The following is a 24112-nucleotide window of genomic DNA, read 5'->3' on the forward strand; positions in this document are numbered from 1 at the left end:
TGGTAGGTGTGCAATTAATGCTTTTTATGCAGAAAAGTTGCAGTGTGTGCCACTACTGCTGGTAGTACGAATTATGAAAATAGTTCATGGGGCGGTTAGAGCCAGCCAATCATAGTGCAAGTATTACTAGTAAATAGGACTGAGGAGGGCTATTTTGGTGTACAAATTTCTCTGGAATTTGGTTAGGCAGTCAACACTACAGTTAGTAAACACATTTGCAAACAAGTATCAGAGTAGCACAAGCCATTTATAGTCTGAAATAAAGCCTGTACGTATCACCACAGCTTTTGGGTTCTGTTTTTTCAGACATTATAAATTGTCAGAGAACAAAGATCTGCACTCTAAGTACAATTTCTGCCCTTTTCATTACTGTAGCTTCTAATTTACTAGCTACAGTTACAAAGTTCTCAGTAGGCTGCTGCAATGAGGGAGGAGGGGGTCTAGAGGAAGTGATTAAAAAAAAAAAAGGCTTTCTGTCCACAGATGAACTGTTACCAATTCTTTCATTTATTGCCACAATTGAAAAGGTGTATTTCCAATCATTCTTCATGGTTCTATTTTGCCTAATGTCATAGGATTTCATCTTACCTCACTCGAATTGCCATTTAAATAAGCAAAGCTTTACTCTTTTCTGACTGAATTCAACATGCATAAAGAATCTTATGGCTTGGATCCTATGGCTCAAAAAGGTCTGAAGAACATAGCAAGCAGCATCTATTTTAAAAAATTGTAGGGTTGCAAAATATTACAAACTGACTTTGCACACTCAGACTGAAGACATTATAAAAAACAAAAAGAGGTGGTTAACACTCAACTGCAACTGCATGATCATCTATTATATACCAGTATGCACTGAAATGTATTTTTATAAAGCTCTGCAGATATTAAACCCTTTCACCAGCTAAAGTCATGGAAATGCTCTCTTTAAGGCAGGAAGTATTTAAGAAAGGTAAAGTTACCTTTATTTTTATTCTTTGTACCTGTATATCACTTATGTCGATTTTGTTACAATTTCAAAAACATAGTGTCTTGTTAACATATTTCCTAAATTAAGCCACTAAGTTTTCTTATTCACTGTGGAAGACATTCATCAAAAGGCCATCAAATATTTTTACAATCAAAAAATGTAGCCCCAGTATAGGAGAAAAAAATACTTTTTTTTTCCCTTTTAAAACTGTTGAGGAAAAAAAAATGTAAGGAAGGTAGACAGCAAAAACAGTTAAAAGTAAAACTTAAAAATCTTACCAATTTGCTGTAAAGAGATTAGACACAGAGAGTGGAACATGACAACACCCTCTTCCCCTGGATCTCCCTCTCTTCCTCACTTTACTGCCCTCAGTATGCATTTTATCCTGACTCTTTTTCATCCTTCTTCAGCCATGGGCTGAAAATATTTGGCATCTTGAACCAAATACTGGTATAAGAACAGGTGGCGATATTTTTCCAGTGCAATGCAGGCCCAGGACAAGGATGAAATGTAGGACATACAATTTATGCCCATTCCAAAGCTTCCAGTTAAGCTTAGCACATAGCAGTACTGCAAGTAGAAATGATTAAATAGATTTTTTTTTCTAGTATTACAGACAGGTATTGCAGCTGGGTTACTGAAAATAAACCCCAAGTCCACCCCAATCCCTCAAACGAGCCACAGCTGTGGTTAACAATGATTCATTTGCATTTTTATTATTTCACCAAGAGAAGAAACAGAAGTTGTCTGGCTTTCTTCACACCAACCAATAATTTTGCATTTTAAAGTTGGGATGTTTTCCATAATGAGCTGAATCAAAAATCTATTTGAAAAATATATATTTATATAAAAAAAAGATTCAGGTTGTTTGCACGTAAAACATCAATTGTTAAGTTTCTTTTGTCTTTGATTCCATGTTGCTGGAAAAAGTTTGAACAAGCTTGCATGCTAATTTGTCCTTAGTTGCAAGTATTACAGGCAATTTCATACTTTGCCTAATGAAAGGATAACCCTTCTTCGACACAATCAGAACTCAACAGTGATTCAGAAGCAACATCCTACCCTTAATACTGTCAGTTCGAGCCATGAAAATCCTTGATAAGGTTGAGAAGATGTCGCTAGGAATCAATTAATTGATGTGCCTAAGAGTTCCACAATACTATTTTGTTTTTTTTTTTTTGCACCATTGATTGATTTTTTAAAATCCATGTTTATTTTTCCTCTGTCCAAAGTGTTCAAATGTAATGACACTGACTCTTCAAGACTGTCATTTTGAGTCTTCTTGTTTCACCTTACAGGATGCTCACACATCCCTTCCCCACCTTTTTTGCCTTAAATTCATTAAAATCTTTGCTCTGTCATAGATTCATACGTAGGTGCTCTGGTCGTTTGGAGATCATGGGAAAAGCTTGTTTTTTGTATGGCCCGGAGTTCGGCTGTCGTATTGGAAGTGGTGCTGAAGCTTCCCCACTCATCGTCACATCCATCTGCTCTACTCCACTTGTTTCCATTGGATATTCCACAGGTGTCTGAGGATTTGCCGTGCTGGCTGAAGCACCTCTTCCCCAGAAATCCCCAGGAGAAAATTTGACTGGGCTTTAAGACAAGGAAGAGCTATCATTCATTTATCTCAAGGATTATCTCAACAAGAAATATTTCCCTTAAATTTCAAGGGAGTGGGGTAATGTGACATTTATTTTTATTTAATTTTATTTTTGTGTGAATTAGTACAAAGGCCATTGCTCCCCTAGACTAACTGCTAGAGTTTCCTAACTGGTGTCTTTACCTCTATACCTGCCTCTGTAAAACCCTCAGTGATACTTTTTTTTTTAAATCATTTTACTCCCCCAACTTAAAATAGCTTCCCATTGCATTTAAGATAAAATACTTCTCCAAACCTTTCTCTTCGTCACTCACCACACAGCAGGAACATTGACCTTTCATTTCCAAGACCAAGTTTTTCCTCCCTTAGGGCTTAGGGCTTTTGCATGGGCTGTTGCTCTACCTGTAACATCCTATACTTTTATTTTTTGTATGGGTGGCGTTTTCTCTTCATTCCTAGATGTTACTTCACCAGGGAGGCCTTTCTCTGACCACCATGAATACGAGCCGCCCTGTTATTCTTAGCTACCACCGCACTTTTTTTCTTCATATAGTAACTTGACATTACTTGTGATTACATAATTCTTATATTTCCTTCTTTGGTTATTTTAACTCTCTTCTCACTAAATTGTAAGCTTCATCAGGACAAGGATAATTCCTATGTTAATCATGTATCCCCATCATGTAACACAGCCCCTGGTATACAATAAATGTTGAATGAATGGGTAAAGACGACATTTGCCAATGCAGCAGCTTACTTTCACAGGAGGGAAGGTAAACTATATAGCATATAATACAAGACGTAGATGCTGTGCTTATGTCAACCACAGAGAATATGACAGAGCTTTCATTTATGTAACGTGGCATAAATTTCTTAAGCATACTCTTCCAGGTTAAAAAAAATAAAAAAGATGTGAGAATAACAAAGTCTGAATACCTGACAGGTGTTCGTGGGCTGCCAATAAATCTTCGAGGTGATCGGATTTTTGGTTCAAAGGAAAATTTTTCTTTCACACTTTCAAGTACAGATGGAGCCACATATGTAAAACCCTGAAAGATAGTAATTGTAGACTCCAGAATGGCGTTTTGTCATATACATTAAGAAAATGTGGTTTCAGTCTCTGACACACCAAAACAACAGTGCACACCTAAAATCACCACTCTGGGTCCTCCCATTTCCCCAGTCTCATTTCACACCTGTTAGCTTCTTTCCAGCCATTTCTTGAGGCAAAGACCTCAGGAAGGCAGAATTCTATTGAGTCCCATATGCCAGTAAACAATATTCTACTTTGTTGAAAGAAAAACAAAATAGGAAAATGTAGGCTTCACATTAAGATATTAAATACCAAGATGAATGCAAAGAAAATTCTAGTGTTTCTAGCCCACATGCCCATGAGCAACTAAGATTATCACACCCCAAACAGTTTCTCATTATTAGGCCAAAGTAAAAATAGAATTCTCTAACTCGGCACGTGTGATCTCTCTGGTTTTATAACAATGATTGGATAGATTTGGTATTTTCTTGATGTATAAGGGTCAACATTGTGAAAACCCTCAATTATAACAGGCAATTATGCAGTTTTATTAGGTTTAGTTCTTTCTTGGACCTTGCTATCAGACTACCAGGTGTCATTTCTCTTGCTGTAAATGTTTATCCCTTTAACAATCAGTCCTCCACCTAACTTCCCTTCCATTTATTATTCTAGTCACCTATGAATAGGCATTTTGAGTTATAGTAAGAAGACTCAATAAGCCTCTGGGTGAAGTCCGAACAAGTGAGGTGCAATTCTATAGCGCATATGCTTCAGAAACCATTTCCCCACATAGTCCAGTGGGCTAAAGCTCTAACTACCAAGAGGGCCAGGCTGTGCCTTAATCATCTTTCAATTTCCTTTAATTCTGTGATAGGAATTTAAATAATTATTGAACTGAAGTTGCTCTGACCACAGTCTCCAGGTAAGTGGGATGTTACTGTTTTTTATTAGTTTTTAAGAGGGGTACCTGGGTGGCTTAGTTGGTTAAGCAACTGCCTTCAGCTCAGGTCATGATCCCAGGGTCCTAGGATCGAGCCCCGCATTGGGCTCCTTGCTCAGCAGGGAACCTGCTTCTCCCTCTCCCTGCTACTCCACCTGCTTGTGCTCTCTCTCTCTCTGTCATATAAATAAATAAAAAATCTTAAACATAAAAAATTAAGAGATTCACTTTATGTAACAAAGGAAATGATATAAAATGAGGTTTTTGTTGATCAAAATCTAAAAGCTCTAAAAAAAAAAATCTAAAAAATCTAAAAATCTGGGGTGCCTGGGTGGCTCGGATGGTTAAGCATCTGCCTTCAACTCGGGTCGTGATCTCAGGGTGCTGGGATCAGGCCCCACGTCAGGCTCCCGGCTCGGCTGGGAGTCTGCTTCTCCCTCTGCCTCTGCCTCTCTCCCCTGCTCATGCTCTCTCTGTGTCTCTCTCTCTCTCTCAGATGAATAAATAAAATCTTAAAAATAAATAAATTAATTGAATAAAATAAAAATAAAAGTAAAAAATCTAAAAATCTAAAAGCTTTGCTTTTCTGAGGCGACAAGGTACAAATCAACACAGATACTTCTACAAATAATTTACTATTACATATGAACCAATATATTTTGATGTCAAATATTCATAATTAACAGGTTAAAAATCCCCTACAAAGTTACACTAAATGTACCAAAAATCTGTAGCTATTCCAGGAATAGAACAGTTACAGTGAGCTCTTCTACTGTTGTAACGGTGTGACTTCCTTTTTTTTTTTTTTTTTTTAAAGATTTTATTTATTTATTTGACAGAGAGAGACACAGCGAGAGAGGGAACACAAGCAGGGGGAGTGGGAGAGGGAGAAGCAGGCTTCCCGCCGAGCAGGGAGCCCGATGCGGGGCTCGATCCCAGGACCCTGGGATCATGACCTGAGCCGAAGGCAGACGCTTAACGACTGAGCCACCCAGGCGCCCCGTAACGGTGTGACTTCCAATTGAGATACTGAGCCAAACATTTTAAGTCAGTGGCCCATCTAAAAAGGGAATCATATACTCCAAAGAATCAGACAGTCCCACTCTAACTGCTGAAATGGAATACTGGATTATGGGAATCAATTTTCTAACTTAGCAAGTTGTAAATTAACTTAATAAAAAATAGCATCCCAGGTTATCTACATCAACTGCAAAGCAAACAAATTGAATTTTCTTATTGAGAAGGGTCCATCCCAATACTTAAATTTCTCATGGCTACATGGAAATTCTTTCACTTACCAGAAAGACCTGGTTGGCACTTTCACTGAGAGTTGAGTCATCTGGGCTGTCAACAGGTGTCTGACGTGTAAACTTTGAATCAAACTGACTCACATCCTCTTCAGATTGCTTTGCGAAAAACAAAATTAGAAAACGATGAATAGTCTATATTATACGTATCAATCAAATGCATGACTTATATTAGAGAAGGCTCTAGCTAGAACTCTCCATAGGGTTTGATTGTAATAAAATATCAGAATAGTTTTAGCAGGCACAGACTGAAAAATAAATTGGAAATAAATTGGTGGAAAGTTTCTTTCTTTTTTAAGGTTTTATTTATTTGAAAGAGAGAGCTAGAGAGAGCACAAATGGTGGGGAGGGGCAGAGGGAGAGGGAGAAGCCGACACCCTGCTGAGCAGAGAGCACGACGCAGGGCTCAATCCCAGGACTTCAAGCTCATGACCTGAGCTGAAGGCAGACGCTTAACCGACTGAGCCACCCAGGTGCCCCCAGGTGGAAAGTTTCAAAGGTCAAATTACATCTTCAATTTTTAAGCATTTATTAAAGTAGATTTTAGTACACGCACATCATTTTAAAAAAAAAAAATCTGTCAAAAAAAATTTGAATGTCAATCTTCCCCACTTACAAAGCTTCAGGGCGCCTAGTCCACTGGCTAAATTCCCTATTAGATATAATTTGCTCAGCTGGCCACTGCAGGTTTATAATAAACCTGAAAAACTACTGAAACAGAACACAAAACACATTTGTAAAATGCTCTAAAGCTTCTTCCCATAGCTTATTTCATCCTACTACAGATTTCTCAAGGAGCAAAAATGATATTCTACACTGCATGAGTACATTTTCTTATGAAAAACATCACCTAAATCTAACCACCACATCTGTTTAATTCCTTCTCTCTGGCAACATCAGACTTTGTGGTCATGTCAAAAGAGCTAAGGAACCCAGTGTCAAAAGATGATAAAAACTAAGCATCAGTAAAAATTACTGCAATGGACTGAAACACAAATATATTAAAAGGCATAAGTTCATAATTTTTTTTTTTAAGATTTTATTTATTGATTTGACAGAGAGAGAGACAGAGAGGGAACACAAGCAGGGGGAGTGGGAGAGGGAGAAGCAGGCCTCCCGCTGAGCAGGGAGCCCGATGCGGGGCTTGATCCCAGGACCCTGGGATCATGACCTGAGCCGAAGGCAGACACTTAACGACTGAGCCACCCAGGCGCCCCAAAAGGCGTAAGTTCATAATTATACTGAAAAAAAAAATCAAAGAACTGGTCAATTTTGGAAGATGTTAAAGAACTAATTTATTATTTTGAAAAATGGGAAAGAAACAAACATTCATCCTGCCTTTCCTGTATGAACAATGTAGGTTTCTCTTTAGGGAAAAATTCACTAATGAGGAATCAATAATAGTATTAGAATAAGACAATTTTGCAAACCCCCACTGAAATCCTGAAACTAGGCCAGAGTTTCTGAATCTCAGCACTACTGACATTTTGGGCTTGATAATTCTTGTTGTAGGGGTCTGTCCTATGTAAAAGAGGATGTTTAGCAGCATCTCTGGCCTCGACCCACTGCAAACCAGTAACATCCCCTCCCCAAGTTATGACAACTTATCTCCAAACCTTGCCAAATTGACCATACCTAAGCATCACTAATGTTGGCAATGATCACAACATCACTAAAAAAAATACAAATACACATTATGCCTCCTGACTAAAATATACAACATCAAAAGTTTAATCTGAAGCAGATTAAGTATTTAAATCTAAATACTAGTTTTTGGAAATACAGGGAACAGATGAATATGGTCAATGACACTATGGGGTTAAAATCAGCAAAATCAAAGTTAGAAACCCTATAGGACATATAGTCCAGTTTCTTCAGTAAATACTCAGGAGAGGAATCGAGAGGGGGTTGGAAAGAGACCTAAGAGATACAATAACCAAACTGTATAGACCTTGACTGAATTCTTATTAAAAGAAACCAACAGGGAGGAAAAGAAAACAAAAGAAACTGGGGAAATTGTCAGCTTTTTAGTTGTGATGATAGCTAGCAGTTCTGTTTATGTTTAAACAAGATGACCTGACAAGCGGGACCATTGGTACAGAAGGGTTAATTATCCTCCTTACAATTATATATGCGAAAATTTTAAAGCAAGTCACCTTGTGCTCCAGAACCAAATTATCATCATCATTATCTTCCTCCTCCTCCACCTTCATTCCAAGAAATAGAAAAATAAACTATATTTTCTCAAATTCTGAGGTGGAAGAAAGACAAGAACTAACACACTAACTCATGTACTCATAAACACATTGTTATGCAAACATAAAGGCAGAGATCAGGTAATGTGCCTACAAGCCAAGGAATGCCAAAGAGTGCTAGCAAGCCACCAGAAGCTAGGAGAGACGCACAAAGTGGAACAGAAGGCTCTCACAGCCTTCATAATGAACCAAGCCTGTCAATACATTATCTTGGACATCTAGTCTCCAGAACTGTAATACAATAAACTTCTGCTGTGTAAGCCACCTAGTTTGTGGTACTTTGTTACAGCAACCCTAGCAAACTAATACACATTTATACTATATTTTAAAGAAAAAAATTCCCAGAAAATCAAATTCAAAACAGGGTTGAATCAGAGGGTAACCACACTTACCCTGGTGAGCATTATGTTATGTATATAACTGTTAAATCACTATGCTATATACCTGAAACTTATATATTATTATATGTCAACTATATATATGACATATATATTATATGTCAACATATAATACATGTTATATATTATATTATATGTCAACTAAACTTCAATTTAGAAATAATAAAAAATAAGGGGCACCTAGGTGGCTCAGTCGGTTAAGTGTCTGCCTTCAGCTCAGGTCATGATCCCAGGGTCCTGGGATCGAGCCCCACATCAGGCCCCCTGCTCGGCGGAGAGCCTGCTTCTCCCTCTCCCTCTGTTGCTCCCTCTGCCAAATAAATAAATAAAATCTTTAAAAAAAAGAAAAGAGGGGTGCCTGGGTGGCTCAGTTGTTAAGTGTCTGCCTTCTGCTCAGGTCGTGATCCCAGGGTCTTGGATTGAGCCCCACGTCTGGGATCCTCCTCAGTGGGAAGCCTGCTTCTCCCTCTCCCACTCCCCCTGCTTGTGTTCCCTCTCTCACTGTCCCTCTCTGTCAAATAAATAAAAAATCTTAAAAAAAAAAAAAATTTAATTAAATTAAGGGCACCTGGCTGGCTTAGTCAGAGGAGCATGTGACTTTTTTTTTTTTTTAAAGATTTTATGTGCTTACTTGAGAGAGAGATAAAGAGAGTGCAAGCAGCGGGCAGAGGTAGAATTAGGCTCCCCACTGAGCAGGGAGAGAGAGACCCTAGGATCATGACCCGAGCCGAAGGCAGATGCTTAACTCACTGAGCCACCCAGGTACCCTGAGCATGTGACTCTTGATCTCAGGGTCATGATTTTGAACCCCATGTGGGATACAGAGATTACTTAAATAAATAAAACTTTAAAAAAGTTAAAAATAAAAAAATAGAGTAAAAGATTATACTCCATAAAAATAAAATACGGTTGAATTAAGCAAACAAAGCAAAAAAGTTCTAACTACTTGAAATATTTAGTTGTCTTAGGCAACCAACTTAAAAATAGTTAATATACTCATCAATTGCTGCTGGCAGTAGTCCTTGAAAAGACTGTACAGAATAAAGATTCTGAAGAGAACATAAACCAAAGTTTTCTGAATTGTTAATATAAACATAACGTTTCTGAATGCTCTGAGATTTTATTCTAAGTAAGTACCAGGTCCTTCAAGTTATATGGTTTCATGTATACATACCAACAGAGGTTTAAAGGGGGGCTCCACCTTCCGAGCTAGCAGTTCTTCCCAGTTAATATGCCTGAAGAATGGATGAGCCTAGGAAAAAAGAACAGGAAGCAAAGTCAAGGCAAATAGACTTCATTGGATTGACAAATTAACTGTTTGTTTGAAGTTACAAATCACAAAATAAACTATACTATTTATTTTTTAGATTTTATTTATTTAAGAAAGAGAGCATGAACATGAGTGGGGGGAGGGGCAGAGGGGAAGGGAGAGGGAGAATCTCTCAAGCTGACCCAACACAGGGCTCGATCCCAAGACCCTGAGATCATGACCTGAGCCAAAACCAAGAGTCGGATACTTAACCAACTGAGCCACCCAGATGCCCCACAAAATAAACTTTAAACAACTCCATACAATCCTCACAAATACAAAGAATTAGCACTATCTTCCCCTCAAACCACCAAAAAGGCCAATCCCTACTTGAACTTCTCCAGCATCCCCAGGGCCAGCTCCAAGCCGAGAAGCAGCATTTCTTTTCAGCAGCTTTAGGGAGGGAAAACAAAACAAAACAAAACATTTATGAACCTTAGCCAAATTGATTATTTTTTATTTACAGAATTTGCTTGTCTATATTGCTTCTCTATTTTGAGAAAATAGGCTTTATTAATTACTACTAAATATTGTTTGGGAATAAAAAGGAAAAATCTTTTTTCTTTTTTTTTTTTTAAAGATTTTATTTATTTATTTGACAGAGAAAGACACAGCGAGAGAGGGAACACAAACGGGGAGTGGGAGAGGGAGAAGCAGACCCCCCGCTGAGCAGGGAGCCCGATGCGGGACTCGATCCCGGGACTCCAGGATCATGACCTGAGCCGAAGGCAGTCGCTTAACCAACTGAGCCACCCAGGTGCCCGGAAAAATCTTTTTTTTTAATTATTTGAGAGAGAGCAGAGAGAGAGAAAGCACACATAAGCTGGTGGGGCAGGGGGTAAGGGGCAGAGGGAGAGGGAGAAGCAGACTCCTGCTGAGCAGGGAGCCCAATGCGGGGCTTGATCTCAGGACCCTGTGATCATGGCCTGAGCCAAAGGCCAGCCACCCAGGCACCCCAAGGAAAGAAAATCTTTAAACAAATTTGTACTTTACCTGCAAAAACTGTAGGCTTTTTTGTTTAATATATGTGTATGATTCTTTATTCAAAATGTATGTTCAATTCTATCTATTTAGATCCCAGTAGTTAAGGGTCATCGTTTCGTGTCCTACCTTTTTAAGCAGATCTCTGGCTTCTTGTGTGAGGTAGGGAGGCAAATTGAGTTTACATTTGAGGATTTTGTCAATTGTTTTCTTTCTATTCTCCCCAGTGAACGGGGGCTAGGAATAGAGAGAGTGAGAAAAATTAGCATATAAAAAATAAAATTATCCATTTTCTGAATTAGTCAGCTATACGTAGAAATCAGAAATGTATGCTGTGATATGGGCTGACTGCTAAAGATCTATAGTTTTTAAGCAATGGGACAGAAGAAACAGCAACATCTCAGAAGAAACTGGGTTTCCACTATTAACTTTATGTTATAATAGGTTAGCCATGTGATTTTATGCTTTACTTTCTCCTTTTATAAAATAAGGGCAGTAATCTATTTTATATCTCTTTCACAGGACTGACACGACAGATCATTTAAACAAAAATGTTTTGAAAAGTATAGGGGCCCATTCTACTACCAATAAAGCTTTATTAGGGTTAATTTTTTTTTAAATAACTCCATCAGTAACATTTTAAAAAGCGCAGGAAAGGTCTCTTGCCATAATGATTTAATAACTACTCAGCACAGACCATAATACATGCAGCTTTTAACTGTGCACCTACTGCTCCAGTCAGCATGTCATACATTAATGCTCCCAAACTCCACCAATCCACAGCACGATTGTGGCCACTTCTCATCAAGATTTCAGGGGCCCTACAATGAGAAAAATAATATGCCTAAAAAATTCACCCATTTGCATATCATCTGAATTAGAAGTTTTAAAAACAACATATGGAGCCAAATGATGCTATAGAAAATATATAGCACACTATTAAACCAGGTAAAAGTTAGCTATTACTCCCCCAAACCAGTTTTATTTCTTTCAACATGCAGCTCACATGTATTCTATTGTTCCACAAAATGTGTGTGTGACTGTTCCATCATGAATAGATTCTTTGCATAGTCCAAAGTCTGTTAGTTTCACATGACCTACAATGAAAGATCACAGCAGTTATTCTGAGAACTCTAAGCATGTGCAGTGTTTGAATGTATCATACAAGACAATAATCTATCCTTCCATTTAACTTTTTCTGCCTTAAATATTTTTTGAAGATACAACTAGTAAGGTGCCATCCATAAAATGGGATGCTAACTTTTTAAAGCTAATAGTCATTTTTTGCCAATGATGTAATATAAAAGGAAAATAGAGAAAAAAAGTAAAACAGCTTGTCCAAGGCTCTAGCTCTACCATCCTGAGAAAACAAGCCCTTTCAAGAAAAATTTTTGAAAGTCTGGTTAAGTACACAAACCCTAATAAAGATATGCTGCACCTTTTAAAGGTCTGACACTGTATTTCAAATATATAACTTTTTACCACAGTGAACTGTGACTGGACAGTTTTTTAAATAGTCTCAGAAAGTCACTATAACAAGTTAGCTTATTCTGCCAATACTGCCAGTTCAGAAAAAGAAATGAAATTGCTATGGCATGGGACTGTCATCTCTAATCCAGAAAGTGAAAAACTCACCACCTTACACAAAGAACATTACTGAACTGTTATCCAGTGGTTCAACCACCCCAGGGACCCTACTATTCCAGGTTTATTTCAGAGAAAAGAAAAGGCAATGGCCTATTGATACAAATGTAAATGTGTACTTTACTCTGACACAGAAAAAAATATGACCTTTATTTTCACAGAGCCACCTGACACACTCAAGCTTATGGATCAAAGAAGTTAACTAGTCATTTCCCTATTCTATCCTTTGCCTTAAAATTCAGAATCAGAATCCAGGTTTGGGGGGATGGGAGCAGAACTGGGAGGGAGAGAGATACATAGATTCACAATGATGTACTTGGTTAAGTAGAGCATTTCTCTTTAAAAAAAAAAAAGAGAAAGAAAAGCACAATATGAAACATATTCATACTAGTGTCAGTTGTCCACATCATTTCCTGTCCAAGAATTTAAAACCCTTAACCACCTATTGTATCATTTTGTAGACATCGAAGGATCAGCAACTGCTACCAGCACCCTGATAGCCTGGTTGGCTGGTTGCTCCTTTGGGGTATGAGTGAGCTGTGAAGTCTACCTAGCCCAAATTACTCTTGCATAAATCAAACTGTCTACAGCAACATGCACTTGTAATCAAGACTCAATTTGCTCTACCTACACCTGTAGAGAATATTAGCCTTTCTGATATTTATGTTTGTTTTTACAAACAGTAAGAATAAACTGATGCCTACTAAACATTTTCTTTCCAAGGCTACATCAAATATTTTGGTTCAATTCTGATCCTTTTTTTACAGCATTAATGAAATTTATCATAAAAAGTATTAATTCTGGGGCGCCTGGGTGGCTCGGTTGTTAAGCGTCTGCCTTCGGCTCAGGTCATGATCCCAGGGTCCTGGGATCGAGCCCTGCATCGGGCTCCCTGCTCAGCAGGAAACCTGCTTCTCCTTGTCCCACTCCCCATGCTTGTGTTCCCTCTCTCACTGTGTCTCTCTCTGTCAAATAAATAAATAAAATCTTTTTAAAAAATAAATAAAAAGCATTGCTTCTAATATTTATGTATTTTTATCATTAAGGAAAACTCAATTTATAGGGTTAAGATCTTTCCAATTTAAGGAAGAAACCAAAATTAAGGTTTGGACTGGCTTTTGACTCACCACATGTTATGTAAAGATTTCAAAAGAACGACAAGCTATAGAGAGCACGGACTAAACTGAAAAACACAGTTGAGTGGCCAGTTATTCCTAACTCCCTCTAATCTCATCAATCACAAATATCTAAATACCTAAATCTCAGCAAGTATTATGATGCCATAAATTCTGAGGGAGGAATGTATAATAATAGATACATGACTATGGGGCTTTGTAAATGACCATGACTTGTGTGGGAGGATTTTAAGATGATTATTTACTATAGAATTGTTTACGGTATATCTCCACCTTGGTGATTAAGCATGATATTCTCCGGCTTCAGGTCTCTGTAGATGATCCCCTTTTGATGTAAATGCCCCAAAGCCATGGAGATTTCTGCCAAGTAAAAGCTGGAAACAAAAGTGATTTAATAAAATTAAAAAGAGTAATATACTCAAAGCAGTTTATGTATGGAGCAAAATTCCTTGAAAGAAATAGACATGCACCAAAGACCAAATTAGTGGGGATGGGGGTGGGGATGGGGGAAAGAGATGGCATAGGATGCTGCCAAAAGGCATGGTGACATTTATGTTTCACTTATTTAGTGAAACTATAAAATGTTTTATTTCATCATTAGAACATACTGCTAATTGCAAAGAAGTCCAGAATATGCCAAACTGTCACTGGTTTTTGTTCTGTGTAGGAATTAGGCCAATAGTCATTCAGATCGGAGCAAATTACTCCCACCCACCCCCAATTTTAAAATCCCATAGGACGTAGGAACTTTGTTATTCTCAGACAGCAAGTCTTAGTTTCAAAAGATACCTTATAAATAACCTGACCCTTAGAAGCCCGCTCATCCCTTAATATAGCTGCATAATTATATACAGTTCATGCCCACAGTATCTGCCCTCCCTCTTGCCAGCCAGCCCACAACTATAAACTGTGTGACACTCAAATTTATCTACCTCAAAAGAATAAAGGGCTGAGTCAACCCTGTCTGGATTCGAAAAGCACAAGGCACTGCAATACTGGCTGCATAACAATGTTGCAATCCTGCAGATTACTCCAGGATGGAGAGGGTGTGTCCTAGAGGACTGAGGCAGTTTCACAGCCAGCAGGACCACAAATACAGCCTCCAACACGGCTCAGAGAGCCTCCTCCAAAAAAGGGTACTTCATCCCTAAGGCTCTTAAATGCAGCTTCTGTGTTAGAAAAGGCCTGAAATTAAACAATGGAATGCAGTTTGGTAATTAAGGTAGAAAAAACATATAAGTGTTTTCTATTCAATTAATGTGTAGGATAAACTGATTTATTGTTACCCAATACTGTCATCTCACAAAAGGATGTATATATTTTTAATTTGAAGCAGATGCCATCTTAAGAAATATAAGGGTAGATCCCATCCTGGCCATAGAATCAATCCACAGATGATGTGTGCCGGCTTATCACCTCCCTAAGACTGCACCTTGGGAACTGGAAAGTCTAAAAAAAAAGAGGAGATGATTTCTGATACTTTCCATTGTTCCAGACATAAAGTTTCACCGGAAAACCACACTCACCCACAGCCAAGGCAGGCAGCTTACCAATTCAAGGAAAGAAAGCCCCAGTGAGAATGGTTCTGTTAGGAACTGGCGTGAAGAGCGTTCCACCCAAGGCCTGGGGGCAAAGGAATGATGTGACCTCCAAAAGCTGCCCCGCCCCAAAGATGCTTCTCCCCCTTGAAGTCCTGAGTGACTGACTGGCTCCAGAACAATTTATTGAATCATTTGGCTGCCCACAGTGGGAACAGGACTTTGCTTTTAATTATATGAATCATTACCTGAATCCCTGCAACCACAAAAATTTCACTTACCAGGCTGTGTCTTCCATAAATATTCCCTCTCTTTCTAACTGCATAAATAATTCTCCTCCTGTAAAGAAAAGGAAAAGATATTAGAAATAAAACAATCTTCATTTCCAACCCCTTTCTAACCACAGTTAAAAGATATCAATCCCTTAAAAATAAAAAACAGATTCTAAAAAATACAGGTTAAAAAAAAAAAAATACAGGTTTAAAACTAAGTCTTCAGGATTCTATTTTTAGTAGTGTTCTTATTTTTATGTGAAATACGTATTTTGGAGTTCCAGGTTTGTACTTTTTTAACTTCAAAATAGTTATAGATTCCAGACCTGAGGTTAAAAAAATAATCTTGGTTAAAACTTCTCTCACATTTTACCCTAAGCAGAAAAACGTTAGTATATAATTAAGCCACCCTTACAAATTAAAATTAGTGAATACCCTTATTCCATATTTTCAGATCTCTTAATCCAGAGAAACCCGGCAGCAGCTTTGTTAAAAGCATGGCACTGTTTTGAATATCAAAATAAATAATGATAATAAAGAATTATATCCCACTGAAAAATCTTAGAATCCATGAGCCCACAATGATGTAAATCAATGAAGAGATCAATAAATTAAGTTTTAAAATGGGAGAGAAGGGAAAGCTCTTTGTTACAGTAGAATGCCAAATAATGAATGAGGCACGATGGAATAAGAAAAATCACTTGGCAATCATTACAGTTAATTGTTTCAAGCAAGAATCAATGAATGCTAAAACTGTATGTGAAAGCTTGATGAGAGACAAGATATTTCAATAATCCCAAAGTATCTCAAGATACTTATTCATTACAAAGGGAAAACTTCACCAGGGAAAAAACTGGCCAACACCACCTTATAAGTGTGATCAAAGTAAATATCAACAGTAATGGGACAAAGATATAAACATCATGTACCTCCTGATCTGACAGAGAAGGACACAATGTCATTTTGATGGTCCTCCCCAAATGCATAACCTGAATCTAATCTCGAGGAAACATCCCATAAGCCCAAATTGATGCATTCTACAAAATAAGTGGCCTATATTCTTCAAAAATGTCAAGGTCACAAAAGACAAAGACTGAGGAACTGTTCTAGATTAAAGGAAACTGAGAGATATTACTGTATCAGTGTTAATTTCCAGTTTTGATAATTTTAGTAGAGTTAAGATACTATCACTGAATTTAGAAAATATACACTGAAGTATTTAGGGGTAATGGGAAATCATGTCTGCAACACTCTGTTAAGCAATCCAGAAAAAAATTATGTATATACATACACATACATATATACACACCCATACATGTGTATACATATACGTAGAGAGGGAGAGAAAAGAAGGATGAAACAAAACACCTGTAAAATGGTAACACTTGGGGAATTTAGGTGAAGGGTATGTGGGAAGTCTTTGTATATTTCTGCAACTTTTCTGTGTAAATCTGAAATCATGTCAAAATAAAGTTACCCAAAAAAATAGCAACAACAGTCAAAAAAGTTGCTAAATTCTGCAGCTTTCTGTTCCATGTTACAGGCCATTGTGAAACCTGCTTTTCAGAAAACTCAAATATGTTGGCTGTAAATAGATACCTGTGATCTAGAAATGGTAAGAAGCAACAAGTTTCGAGGAGGTAGTAAGCCCTGGAAATTGTGGATGTCTTCCTACATAAACTGCACAGTCTATCAAAAAGGCTACATTCAACCAAAAAATTCTTCTGTTTAGAGATGCAATTTTGAAAATACTCAATATCTTAAATACTCTCAATAAGTTTTCCATTTGAGTTGAGAAAGAAATGGCTTTGATGGTTCATTTGAATTATAGTATCTTACCCGAGTGCAGTCAATGTGATGGCTCTGTATCAATTAGGTGTTTGTTATTTTAAGTAACTGATTACAAAAGGATTAGGACTAAGATAAAATTTTACAGATGGGGAAAAAACTTAACCTTTAAAGTTTCCTTTATATTTGTCTGCGAAAAGAAACATATGGTCACATCTGAATTCCTTATGTCAATGTATTTGTCAATTTTAAGAACTATTTAATCACATTGGGGAAAAAGCATTTTCCAATGGAAAATAATGTTTGACCCAGTTTCTGAAGCAAATGCAAATAATTACACCAAACTGAGTGTACTGACCGCTGAGATACTCAAGGATGAGGTAGAGTTTTCCACCGGTCTGAAAGGCATAAATTAAATCCACAATGAAGGGATGCTTTACTTCCTCCAGAATATTCCGTTCTGCTTTTGTATGAGCTGTATCTTTAGCATTTCTTACTATCATTGCCTAAAGGAAAAGAGATGATCTATAAGAACAAAACAGTAGACATTTTTATTCTATAGTAACTGGAAAATCTATTTTGTGCTTTTCTTGCCAATATTAAACTATTACTCATAGTTCCCACTAGAGACTGAGATAGGAGTAATGGAAGACATTCACTTCTCATTTATATCTGCACTGTTCGGATTTTTTGCAGTGAACATGTAAATGACAACCTAAAGATACCTTTTTAAAAAATGTAAACAGGTGAAGTTTATTCATATATTCACTAACTGTTCAATGTCTACTATGCTCCAGGCTCTGTAATAAGAAAGAAGAACTAACAGAAGTCTCCAGCCTATAGGAGTCCAAAGTCTCGGGGAAGAGAGAAGTCACTGCAGGTAAGCACAAGGTGCTTTGGGAGAACAGAGCAACTACATCTGACATGACAAGAAGTGTTCCTGGAGGTGACAATAACCTAAACTGTATCATAAAAAATTATTAAAATGAAATGCAGAGGGTAAAAAAAAAAGCATTTCCAGGGCCAGAGAGGCTTGACAGGACATGTCTAGGGAACCTATAAGTAGTTCAGTATGGTTAGAAGTGGCTAGAGATTAGGCTGGCGATGTAGGTGGAGACCAGAAATGGAAGGCCTAGGTATCTAGGCAAAAGCGTGTGAATCTTATCTTAGAGGCAGAGGAAAAATGTTGAGGTTCTGAAAATGAATAACCCTTTAAGACAGCTTAATAGCAGTGTGGAGTTTTAGGGAAGAAATGAACCAGTTAGGAGGCTAGTATAGTACACTAAGTAAAGTAAGACCTGTAACTAAGAAAATGAAGTTGGGGGGCACCTGTGCGGCTCAGTGAGTTAAGCGTCCAACTCTTGATTTCAGCTCAGGTCATGATCTTAGGGTGTGAGACTGAGCCTGGCAGTGGGCTCCACGCTGGGCATGGCAGCTGCTTAAGATTCTCTCCCTCTCCCTCTCCCCTTACTCAACCCCCTCTAAAAAAAAAAAAAAAGGAAAAGGAAAATGAAGGTGGAAAAAATAAAAAAATAAAAGATAAAGATGTATTATCAGCACTTGCAGACTAGGTTGAGAAGAAATGATGATACCATGGTTTCTGCATAAGTAATAGAACAATGGTTATCATTCAATAACAGGAAACGGAAGTCAAGAAAAGAGTTTTGGGAAAACGATGCATTGTTTTTGGACATGTTAAGTCTAAATTCTAGGACTAAGTTCTGGTACATCTCCAGTAACATGAAAATGCATATACACAAGGTTATTAGTTGCAATATTATTTATAAAAGTGAAACGTTAAAAACAACGTAAATGCCCATGTATAGAATACTGGATAAAAACCTATGGACTACCTACCTAATGTGTAAAAAAAGCTATAAAAAGAAGGGGGAATGTCTCTATGAAAGCAAGGTGCAAAAGAGCATATATGGCATAACAGTATCACAGTATACTACCTTTTGTGTAAGAAAGGGGAAACAAGAATATGTATATGTATCTCCTTATATCTTCAATAATGAACACAACTAAGATAAACCAAAAGCTAATGACAGTGGGAAGATTAAGTAATGGGATTAGACTTCTGAGTACATCTTTGGAGTAAAACCTCAATGGTTTTAGCTTACCTAAATAAAATTTTTTTTTTTCTCTTACCTAAATCAAATACTATTGTGATTATAAAATGGAGGTTTTTGAATTCTGAACCATGGTAATGTTTTATACATTCCAAAACTAAAATTAAATCAACAAGGATGGGGAGGAAAATAAAACTGAACACAACAGAAATATATAAATGTAACTGAATATTACCCTGATAATTTTACCATAGGAGAAAAAAGATATTTAAATAACTTTATGTGGCACACTCTTAATGACATATATGTAAGCATAACAAAAATTGCAAAGAAATCTTATGCCACACTAAGTAGGTTTGTAGCTGCTAATAATACTGATATTGTAATTCTCAAACTATTATGCATATATTGTACGACTGAGCAAATGAGTAAATTTTTATTGATGTTACTACCAGGCTTCTCACTGTGGAAAACCAGAGATGTAAATATGGACTGAGATAAGAAAAGCCCTATGGAACTGGACTGGAATTAGGGATATCAATATGAAGCCATGATTTAAAAAGAAAAACCTCCTAGCTCTACCCACTGAAAGAGCCAGAAACAATGACACTTTAGTACTAAGGAGCATAGCTGGCACCCAGATCTTGGTTTCTCTACCAAAAGAAACCAGGGTTCGTTAGAGAAAAAGATGGTTCTAAGCCAGAGTTAGGGAAAGTGCAAGGGAAATCCGGAGCACTCTATTATACCAGGAAGTACTCAAAAACTGACAAGGACATATCAAGGACATAGAAGCCATCTTAAAAGAGTTCTCTGTAGCAAAATTTGGGACAATTTGAGAACCAAATGAATAATGAAAGAAATGGATAACACACTGAAAATAAAAAGTCCATACTGACTCTTAAAAAATTAAAATTTAAAAAAGGAAATATAAAAAGCTCTTTATAGAATGACAATATAGAAACAAAATGGCGGGTGCCTGGGTGGCTCAGTTGGTTAAGCGACTGCCTTCAGCTCAGGTCATGATCCCAGGGTCCTGGGATCGAGTCCCGCATCGGGCTCCCTGCTCTGCGGGGAGCCTGCTTCTCCCTCTCCCACTCCCCCGCTTGTGTTCCCTCTCTCGCTGTGTCTCTCTCTGTCAAATAAATAAATAAAATCTTTAAAAAAAAAGAAACAAAATGGCAAAATAGAAAAGTCTCCATTTTGTAATCACCATAGTAATATTTGATTATAAGAAACAATGGATGATAAAACCACTGGGTAAAAGATTATTAGGATAGAATATTCATATCCCTATTATACCATACACTGAGAACATAATATTCCTGCAAAAAGTATTTAACCTAAATTTAAAATTTAGGTGTTTTCATGAGTAAACAATGAAACATATCCAAATTAAGGGATATTCTGCAAACAACTGGCCTGAGCTCTTCAAAAAATGTAAATGTCATGAAAGACAAAAGAAAAGGGTGGGAAATGGCTCCAGAATAAAGGAAACTAAAGAGATAGGACAACTCAATGCATATGTGAACCTTGGCTAAATCCCGAATATTAAAAACAAAATAAAACAGCTATAAAAGATATACTGATACAGCTGAGGAAATCTGAGTATGGACGATATATTAGAAAACAGCAACTGTTTATCAATGGTAAGTTTCCCAAATGTGATAATTACACTGTGATTTTATGTGAAAATGCCCTTACTCTTAAGAGATACAAACTAAAGAAAATAAGGGTGAAATACCATGATATCTAAAATTAACTTTCAAATTGTACAGCAAAAGAATGAAAATTTTGAATATGCATAAATATACATATACATGGAAGGGATGGAGAAAGTGAGGGGCAGACAAAATATGGCAAACTTAGTTGGTGTTCACTGTACTATTCTTGCAACCCTTTGGAAAGTCTGAAAAATTTCAAACATTATTACTTTTTTTTTTAAGATTTTATTTATTTATTTGACAGAGAGAGAGATAGTGAGAGCAGGAACACAAGCAGGGGGAGTGGGAAAGGGAGAAGCAGGCTCCCTGCCAAGCAGGGAGCCCAATGCGGGACTCGATCCCAGGACCCTGGGACCATGACCAGAGCCAAAGGCACACGCCCAACCGACTGAGCCACCCAGGCACCTTCAAACATTATTTTTTAACTGCTCAGGAGGTTTGAGTTTTTTAAATAAGTAATTTTGAGAAAGTCTGGGAAGCAAGAGACTAAGAGATAAGATGAAAAATTAGTAAAGCAGAATCACATAAGGAAAGAAAACAGTTTCAAAATACTGTGGTCAATAGCTTCAATGTAACAGAGAAGTAAATGAAGGATGAATTAAGTAAAGACCATTGAATTCAGCCATTAGGAGACTGGTGATGACAAGAGTTTTATTGAAATAGCAGAGTCATTAAGTCAAAATATAGTGAATGAAAAAATAATAAAACATGACTTCTCAAGAAATTCAGCTATGAAAGGCAAAGAGGGTGGAAGCCATAGGAAGACTTTGTGAGAAGGATTTGTTTTACTAAATATGGAAAAAACATGAATATACTTAAACAAAGAAAGAAGTAAGGATAGAGGATGGAAAAAGAGAAAGAAGTGACAAAGACCCCTAACAGGCAGAAAGAGATGGGATCCAAAACATAAAGAGAGGGCTTAACCTTGGAAAGGAGAGGAATATATCTCTTACTAACACTGGAGAGAAGGAAGTAAAGACAAATGAAAATGCAGATTAATATGGTATTAGGGGTAGGGATTAGAACAGGAAGTGGAAGGAAATCACATGTTACAGCCTCAAATAGGAAGAGAGGCAGTCTACTAAAGAGGTAAGAGGGACTGATAGCAAAGTTATAGAGAACGGAAGAAGTTGTCTAGGGACATGGAGAAAAACAGCTGGTGGGGTGCCTGGGTGGCTCAGTCAGTTAAGTGTCTGCCTTCGGCTCAGGTCATGATCCCAGGGTGCTGGAATCGAGCCCCACATCGGGCTCCCAGGTCAGCAGGGAGCCTGCTTCTCCCTCTCCCTCTGCCTGACACTGCTTGTGTGCTCTCTCTCTCTCACTCTGTGTCAAATAAATAAAATCTTAAAAAAAAAAAGGAAGGAAGGAAGGAAGAAGGAAAGAAGGAAAGAAAAATAGCTGGTGAATACCGAGGGTCCAAATGATTTGGGGACTACAAATTTGTCCTAGCAGCAATCTACAAGTTTGTGATTTCTGCCAGCAATGCTCAGTAACTGAAATACAGGAATAAAGGGGCATTAACAACCAAACAATTTTTTTTTTTAAGATTTTATTTATTTGACAGAGAGAGACACAGTGAGAGAGGGAACACAAGCAGGGGGAGTGGGACAGGGAGAAGCAGGCTTCCCGCGGAGCAGGGAACCTGATGCGGGGCTCGATCCCAGGATCCTGGGATCATAACCTGAGCCAAAGGCAGACGCTCAATGACTGAGCCACCCAGGTGCCCCAACAACTAAACTATTAAAAGTAGGACTTTCCCAGGGGCACCTGGGTGGTTCAGTCATTAAGCGTCTGCCTTCGGCTCAGGTCATAATCCCAGGGTCCTGGGATTGAGCCCCGTTGTCGGGCTCCCTGCTGGGTGGCAGGCCTGCTTCTCCCTCTCCCACTCCCCCTGCTTGTGTTCCCTCTCTCGCTGTCTCTCTGTCAAATAAATAAATAAAATCTTTAAAAAAAAAAAAAAAAAGTAGGACTTTCCTAAACATAAGGTCAATGGCGCTAGCAGTGACTGAAATGGCAGATCATGCTGATTATGCTGGATTCAGAATAAAGTGAAATAAGAAGGGGTTAAGAACTTTAGAAAAAAACCCAGAAAGGTCAAAGGACTAAAAGGTTGAAAGCCAAAAACCAAGCATTGTGGGAATAAAGAAGTGAGAAGTTATTGTTCTATTGTAGTCCAATACTTCAGAGGTGGAGAATACAGCTATGGGGGCTGGTAAAGTGGAATGGAAGTGAAAGCTGATAGAGTTGAGATCAAGGAATTAGAAAGGCTAGGCTACTGATTACTTATTTAATATAAGGACAGCGAAGACATACAGGATGACAAGGCTCAGGAGTGAGAAAAAAAATGATAAAAGGTAAGGGAGGTTTCAACCTCAATGTAGAAAGGATTTTGACCACAAGATAGAAGAGAAATTGTAAGAATAAGCTTAACAGTTCTTCCCTTGAATTATATAGTAAGCAGAGTGAGAGGAAGAGACCATATTCGCCTCAAATGCTAAATCCTAGTATCTAGCGTAATGCCTGGCACATTGCCAGTTCTCAATTGATTCAATAAAAGGAATGCAAAAAGGATGACCAATCTGTGAACCACAAGCCTTTAGCCAAAGGGTCTAAAATTTACAGTGTGGGCTGAATTAACGCCATGGGCAATAGTACTTTGCTCTCAGGGTACATTTTTGTTGCAACTGGCAGGAAAGAGAAAGTCTTTTCCTCAACATTCCACCCTGAGAAAACACCCAAACAGTACCATTCCTGTAAAAAATCCCAGGAGAACTGATAAATTCAAACAGACTGTCCAGATGCAAATACCTCGTTTAAGATAAGGAGACACGTGGTTCTACTCTGATTTGATCCTCAAGGCTGGAAAGACATATGTTCTTACTGCATACAGAGTTCAGGAGGGTTAATAATAATAAAATCAGAATAAAGAAACTCAAAGGCAGCATACAGTCATCTTATCTAGTTAGGAATTAAAATTCTGGACTTAACCGTAGCAACCTCTTCACTTTCATTATTTACGCTGTGAGCCTGTTTTCAGGGACAGCAAGGAAAACATGAGACAGCATCTGACTCTCTAGCCAAGCTTGGGGAAAGAAAAACCCTGAGAGTGGGAGGGAATGGTAACTAAGCAAAAGGAGAGGTGAGCAAG

The 24112-nt window shown here is 37.8% G+C and overlaps 1 protein-coding gene across 6 annotated transcripts in view; it reads right to left on the reverse strand.

Moving 5' to 3' along the window:
• Positions 1 to 1548: 1548 nt before the first annotated feature.
• RPS6KB1 (ribosomal protein S6 kinase B1) overlaps positions 1549 to 24112 on the reverse strand; it is a 37854-nt gene continuing 15290 nt past the window's right edge. For 4 of the 6 annotated variants that reach the window (XM_044921910.1, XM_021703894.2, XM_044921912.1 and 1 more), the window contains 11 exons: positions 17530 to 17677; positions 15393 to 15450; positions 13847 to 13947; positions 11800 to 11890; positions 11524 to 11614; positions 10923 to 11030; positions 10143 to 10205; positions 9678 to 9755; positions 5842 to 5949; positions 3507 to 3619; positions 1549 to 2563 (listed from right to left, as the gene is read on the reverse strand). In XM_044921910.1, the coding sequence (XP_044777845.1) occupies positions 2326 to 2563; positions 3507 to 3619; positions 5842 to 5949; positions 9678 to 9755; positions 10143 to 10205; positions 10923 to 11030; positions 11524 to 11614; positions 11800 to 11890; positions 13847 to 13947; positions 15393 to 15450; positions 17530 to 17677 (1197 nt within the window). In that variant the 3' untranslated portion in view covers positions 1549 to 2325. Of the gene's footprint in view, positions 2564 to 3506; positions 3620 to 5841; positions 5950 to 9677; positions 9756 to 10142; positions 10206 to 10922; positions 11031 to 11523; positions 11615 to 11799; positions 11891 to 13846; positions 13948 to 14549; positions 14759 to 15392; positions 15451 to 17529; positions 17678 to 24112 lie in introns of those variants that run through there. The other 2 variants (XM_044921911.1, XM_044921913.1) reach the window with 2 other exon arrangements.

This window comes from Neomonachus schauinslandi, chromosome 15, assembly GCF_002201575.2.
Source record: "Neomonachus schauinslandi chromosome 15, ASM220157v2, whole genome shotgun sequence".
Taxonomy (NCBI): Eukaryota; Metazoa; Chordata; class Mammalia; order Carnivora; family Phocidae; genus Neomonachus; species Neomonachus schauinslandi.